This window comes from Orbicella faveolata, unplaced genomic scaffold, assembly GCF_042242905.1.
Source record: "Orbicella faveolata isolate gen_17 unplaced genomic scaffold, um_ofav_v1 contig_12, whole genome shotgun sequence".
NCBI classification, from domain to species: Eukaryota; Metazoa; Cnidaria; class Anthozoa; order Scleractinia; family Merulinidae; genus Orbicella; species Orbicella faveolata.
The window spans coordinates 10,643,395-10,650,332 of record NW_028301539.1 but is presented as its reverse complement, the minus strand read 5'-3'; the positions used below and the strand labels follow the sequence as shown (position 1 = coordinate 10,650,332).

General features: G+C 40.9%; 1 protein-coding gene across 1 annotated transcript; it reads right to left on the bottom strand.

Moving 5' to 3' along the window:
- LOC149116590 (uncharacterized) lies at positions 1-6,938 on the bottom strand. The gene is made up of 3 exons (XM_089282350.1): positions 6,787-6,938; positions 5,532-5,645; positions 1-4,064 (listed from the first exon to the last, which is right to left on the bottom strand). The coding sequence occupies exons 1-3, from the start codon at positions 6,866-6,868 to the stop codon at positions 382-384; spliced, it is 3,879 nt and encodes a 1,292-aa protein (XP_089138476.1). The 5' UTR covers positions 6,869-6,938; the 3' UTR covers positions 1-381.

The following is a 6,938-nucleotide window of genomic DNA, read 5'->3' as shown; positions in this document are numbered from 1 at the left end:
TTCAAAGAGAACCCTCTTTAATTTCGACAGGTATTTAATATAAATAGTAGAATAAATATAACGAATTTGCATTTCACAAATTCTAAGTTAAGTAAAGCGTCGTGTGGAAAACACGGTAAGCACAAGGGACAAACGATAACTCACTATTCACATCTATTTACAAACATGGCAAATCTAAAGTGATTATTGTCGTTTTGGAAAGGCTTTTCAAAGCTATGTTTAATTAGATACACTTTCTTCGATTACAAAGACAGATACTTGAGTTTCATACGACTTTTCATCTCTTTCGCTAGTTGTTCCTTTGAATTTTGTTCTATAAACTACAAGTGTCGATGGCAGAAAAGTGTATCGCGCATCGCGGTGATAATTATTTTAGCAGATTCATAATAAAAAGATTATAAGGCACGTAACTAAACTTAACACTCTGGAAAGAATGCTTCCATCAGCAACAGAAAAACTGGAGGATACAAGTCCCTGCGCCCTGGCTTCCTTAACCAAGTCGTCTATCTTGTCATCATCAGTAACATGATCGTCGCCTCTATTTCTTAACACATCTGTGATCATCTCTTTAATAGTTCTCAGGTCATTTTCAGCGTATCCATCGTCATTCGATTCATCGATCTCATTATCGTCCTCCTTATCTGTCTCACCAACTTCGGAATCATCACTGTCGTCGGCTTTGTCCTCTCCATCAGCATCAGCATCAGCATCATCATCATCATCATCATCATCATCGCTTTCTTCGCCACTGTCATTACCATCTTCATCATCTTCATCATCATCAACGTCTTCGCTATCTTCGCCACTATCATCTCCATCGTCATCGTCGCTGTCTTCGCCACTGTCATCTTCATCGTCATCGTCGCTGTCTACAGCACCGTCATCTTCGTCGTCATCGGCGTCGTCTTCGTTACTATCATCTTCATCGTCATCATCACTATCTACGGCACTGTCGTCGCCATCACCGTCATCGCTATCTTCGCCGCTATCATCTCCTACGTCATTATCGGCATCTTCACCACTGTCGTCCCCATCGTCATCTTTATCGTCATCACCGTCATCTTCAACACTATCATCTTCATCTTCACCATCTTCGTCTTCGCCACTATCGTCTCCATCGTCATCATCGTTGTCTTCGCCACTGTCAACTTCATCGTCATCACTGTCGTCTTCGTCACTCTCATCTTCATCAATATCATCGTCGACCTCGCCAATGTCATCTTCGTCTTCGCCTTCATCATCGTTGTCTTCGCTGCTGTCATCTCCGTCGTCATCGTCGTCGTCACCACTGTCTTCTCCATCGTCATCATCTTCATCTTCGCCACTGTCATCTCCGTCGTCGTCATCATCATCATCATCATCTTCGCCACTGTCGTCGCCTTCGTCATCATCATCATCATCATCTTCGCCATTGTCGTCGTCATCGTCGTCTTCGCCACTGTCATCATCAACGACGTCATCGTCGTCTTCACCACTGTCATCTTCATCGTCATCATCGTTTTCGCCGCTATCATCTCCATCGTCAACATCGTCATCTTCGTTTTCTCCACTGTCATTATCATCATCATCATCATCGTCATCGTCATCGTCATCTTCACCACTTTCATCATCGACGTCTTCCCCACCGTCATCACCATCTTCACCATCTTTATCTTCCCCACTGTCATCTCCATCGCCATCATTATCATCATCATCTTCTCCACTGTCTTCGTCATCGTCATCATCGTCGTCTTCACCACTGTCATCATCAGCATCAACATCATCGTCGTCTTCACTACTATCATCTTCACCGTCATCATTGCTTTCTTCTCCACTGTCATCTTCACCGCCATCATCGTCCTCTCCATCGTCATCATTGTCATTCTCACCACTGTCATCTTCGTTGTCATCATCATCATCTTCCCCACTTTCGTCTTCATCGTCATCAACGCCATCTTCTCCGCTGTCATCTACATCCTCATCGTCATTATTGTCGCCACCGTCATCTCCATCGTCATCATCGTCATCTTCACTACTGTCACCTTCAACGTCATCATCCTCATCTTCGCCACTGTCGTTTTCATCGTCATCACTTGCATCTTCCCTGTTGTCATCTTCATCGTCATCATCGTCATCTTCGACACCATCCTCTTCATCGTCAACATCGCCATCTTCACCACTGTCATCTTCATCGTCATCATCGTCATCTTCGACACCATCCTCTTCATCGTCTACATCGCCATCTTCACCACTGTCATCTTCATCGTCATCATCGTCATCCTCACCACTGTCACCTTCATCACCATCGTCGTCGTCTTCGGCACTTTCATCTCCATCTTCATCATCGTTATCATCATCTTCGCCGTTTTCGTCTTTATCGTCATCATCGTCATCATCATCACCCTCGCCACTGTCTTCATCGTCATGATCGTCATCTTCGCCACTGTCATCGTCATCATCGTCATCTTCACCACTGTCTCCTTCATCGCCATCATCGTCATCTTCGCCACTGTCATCTTCATTGTCATCATCATCATCTTCACCACTGTCATCTTCATCGTCACTATCATCATCTTCACCACTGTCACCTTCATTGCCATCGTCGTCGTCTTCGCCACTGTCGTCTTCATCGTCATCACTTGCATCTTCCCCGTTGTTATCTTCACCGTCATCATCGTCATCTTCGACACCATCCTCTTCATCATCAACATCGCCATCTTCACCACTGTCATCTTCATCGTCATCATCGTCATCTTCGACACCATCCTCTTCATCGTCTACATCGCCATCTTCACCACTGTCATCTTCATCGTCATCATCGTCATCCTCACCACTGTCACCTTCATCACCATCGTCGTCGTCTTCGGCACTTTCATCTCCATCTTCATCATCGTTATCATCATCTTCGCCGTTTTCGTCTTTATCGTCATCATCGTCATCATCATCACCCTCGCCACTGTCTTCATCGTCATGATCGTCATCTTCGCCACTGTCATCGTCATCATCGTCATCTTCGCCACTGTCTCCTTCATCGCCATCATCGTCATCTTCGCCACTGTCATCTTCATTGTCATCATCATCATCTTCGCCACTGTCATCTTCATCGTCACTATCATCATCTTCACCACTGTCACCTTCATTGCCATCGTCGTCGTCTTCGGCACTTTCGTCTCCATCGTCATCACCGTCATCATCATCCTCGCCACTTTCAGCTTCATCGTCATCATCATCACCTTCGCCACTGTCATCTTCATCGCCATCATCGTCATCTTCGCCACTGTCATCTTCATCGTCATCATCGTCATCTTTGTTACTGTCATCATCATCGTTATCATCAGCCTCATCGTCGCCACTGTCATTTCCATCCTCATCATCGTCATCTTCGCCACTATCATCTTCATCGTTATCATCATCATCATCATCATCATCATTATCTTCACCACTGTCACCTCCATCGTCATCTTCGTCGTCTTCGCCACTATCATCTTCATTTTCATCATCGTCTTGTCCACCGCTATCATCTTCGTCGTCGTCCTCATCGTCGTCGTCATCATTGTCGTCGTCGCCACTATCATTTTCATCGTCATCACCGTCCTCGCCACTGTCTTCGCTATCGTCATCATCATCATCATCATTATCTTCGCCACTGTCGTCTTCATCATCATCGTCGTTGTCTTCTTCACTGTCATTATCATCGTCATTATCATCGTCCTCGCCACTGTCATCCCCATCGTCATCATCGCCATCTACGCCACTGTCATCTTCATCGTCATCATCTTCTTCGCCGCTGTCATCTTCATCGTCATTATCATCGTCCTCGCCACTGTCATCACCATCGTCATCATCGTCATCTACGCCACTGTCATCTTCATTGTCATCATCTTCTTCGCCACTGTCGTCTTCATCGTCTCCTTCATCGCCTTCATCCTCTTTGTCGCTATCTTCGTCAATGTCATCTCCATCATCTTCATCATCCCTGTCTTCCTCACTGTCTTCTACATTGTCTTCATCATTGTCTTCGCTAGTGTCATCTCCGTCGTCATCATCACTGTCTTCTTTGTCGCTGTCTTCGTTACTTTCTAGATCTAAATAAAACATATTTTTCAAATTGTTTAACAATAATTACTTTTGAAGACCAGATACTTATTTTTAATTTACTTTGCTTGATATCCCATTTCAAGAGTATGTGACGTGTTAAAATTTTGGAAAACGGTCGTTTTCGTATTCGGGTTAGATACTTAATTGTTGTTTATTTTTTTGCCTATTAGGTATGCATTAACTTATTTTTATATTTTGTCATTTTTGAAGGAACTTTTTAAATCAACGGAGTGGAAGGAAAGCAATAGAGAGCTTGATGTTCTTCTCCAAGGGCATGACGGGCAAAGCCAAGAAATTAACGTTAAAGGTTTTAGTAAAATCTCTCTAGTTTCTTTTTCGTCATTCGTGTTTCAACATGTGTAAAAACGATTCCTCTTTAATCATAAGTTAAAGGACTTTCTTATTTGATTGATTCTAACAGTATGTAAACAGGAAGTTTGGTCGTTGAAAACCTGGTCCTGATTCAAATCCAAGAGGAGATACTTATCAGGGCTAATGTGATGTTGCAAAAGTTCAAACAATTTATTTTTTCTTATATCTTAGGAAGAATGCACATTTTAGTTCGATTTAGTTGATTTAGCATGCAGCTCTGGAAAATACCCCTTGTTTGCCCTATTTTTGACAAAGGATTATTTGGGTTTAGAAAACAATATTAAACAAATTGCTTTCATTATGCTGATTATATCTAGTCGGAGCTCTTGAACCTTTGATCTAATTCACACTAATTATCGGAACAATTAACGAGCACTTTTCCTTCTTTTCACCGGAAAATATACTGTACTTCTGCCGAAGTCGATCGCGGGTTTTCACGAAACAGTTTCGAAAAAATCCCACATGGAGTTTCGTGTAATGCCCTAGATCTCGAGCATGTTATAAAGTAAATACAGAGCAGGTACGAATTGGTTCTCCAATTAAGGGATAATTATTCTAAGTGTTTTTTTTTTTTTTTTTTTTTTTATCAAAATCCAGCTTTGAACTGACGAGTCAGAATGGGGGGAATTCGTTAATGTCCTATATAGCACTCGTGGTGGTCAACAGATATCTGATATTATACTGCTCTTCGCATTTAGGTGATATCACTAATCTCAAAGACGAAATTGCTTTGAGCTAACTTCTTTCAACTTTCAGTAAATCAAAATTCCCAAGGAGAATGGTCCATTTTTATACATTTTGTAATGAAAAGTGTAATCGTAATAAAAAGTGCAATCGTTAAGGAGGTGGCACGCTCAATACTGACAGCAATAAAAAATATTTAACTCTGCAAAATAAAATTAACTCTATCTTCTACACCGATATTTGTCGTCGATCTAAAATGAATCGATTCCATTCGATCACGGTTAACATCCAGAAGGGTATAAATCACGGAGATGAATTTTTTGAAATGATTTTCCTCAGGCTTTATCCCTTTAGATATCTAACCATCATATTACAAGGAAATGAAATGTTTGTCTTACCTCCGTCATCAGAGTCATCATCTGCATCAACTTCATCGCTGACAGTATTAATGCTAACCTCTTCACTACGCACTTCAGTTGTTTCAGTGTCATCTCCATCGGGTTTAATCCCCTCTAAAAAACGACAAATATTAAGACGTTAATTTTTATTTCATTTTTAAGTGGTTTCATTACTGTTCGGAGCGTTTTTATCAGCAAATGTATCCCAGTGACATCCCTTTGGCGAAAAAAGAAGAGCATGAGCCTGCTTTATTTTGTTTATTGAAGACTTATGGACCTTACATCAAAGTATAGTAAGATTAAAGCACCTGCTATAGTTATTTAGAAAAAAAGTCCTAAGAAAATACGAGCGCTGATTTGTTAAAAGTCGCGTTTCTATAACTCGATAGAAACACAGAACTAGAACGAGCTGTTGACGTAATGATGGCGCATGCAAAGAGAATTTACATTTTGATAATCAAAGTTGTTTTCCTTTTTGTCGTCGCGGTGTTTTCTAAAAGAAATAGAAAACATGTTCTCCCTGTGAAAGTTTGGGATAACTCGAAAAAGCTGTTGAAACACTCGCCTGCAAATTGTGTTCTCGCAGTATTTCTCGTTCTCCCAAACTTCCACTCGTGTTTCTATAACTCGATAGAAAAATGGTACATGTTTTCTATTTCTTAAGTAGGAAAAAAAAAAGCACTAGTGCTGAAGCATGTCCGACAGTTAGACAACATTATGCATGGCGCTATAAATTAGGGCTCGAACGAGGAAAAAGCAATTAAAGCAATAACCCATCTTTGAATCGAATATGAAAAGCGTTATAGGAACACGTGGTTGATCATCAGAGTTATATCCAAGACTTAAGAAGTTGTAAAAATAAAGCCTGAAAAAAATAAAATAAAATAAAAGAAAAGAAAAGAAAAAGAAATAAAAAATCTGGCGTTTTTATAAAACTGAGCAGTTCCGCAGCTGAGCATTTCACGGGCCGTTTGAAGCTCTTAGTCCTAAGGAACTTAAGGACAGCAAAAAATGGGAACCGAATACATCTTTTTCCAGCGAGGTTAAAATCGCTAAAGGAACACCGTTTTTATCATTGCAGCAATTGCGTCCCCTAGAAGGCCGTAGCGTTCTTGATGTACGAGAAAAAAAAAAACAAAAAAAACAACAAGTAACTTAAATGCTATTTTAGAATTAGAGTATATAAAAAGAAAGACACTCAACAATGCGCTAAAAAATTGAAGATGAATAATTAAAAGAAAAATCAAATTCTTACCGTCTGGTCGTGGTAAAGGAAGATCCCAAACTGGCTGCAAAAGAGTTACGAAACACAGCAGAAATATAATTCTGGTAATCATTTTTTGTCTCGTGGATCCTGCTTCCGCAGAGTCTTCGTCGTACTAATGCATTCGTTCTCTACTTCACAAT

Excerpts from the sequence above, each read along its gene's own strand:
- LOC149116590 (XM_089282350.1), bottom strand. The coding sequence starts at position 6,868 with ATGATTACCAGAATTATATTTCTGCTGTGTTTCGTAACTCTTTTGCAG. Across the intron at positions 5,646-6,786 it reads TCCTTTACCACGACCAGACG|AGGGGATTAAACCCGATGGA; the intron begins GTAAGAATTTGA and ends GTCGTTTTTTAG. Across the intron at positions 4,065-5,531 it reads TGATGACTCTGATGACGGAG|ATCTAGAAAGTAACGAAGAC; the intron begins GTAAGACAAACA and ends TGTTTTATTTAG.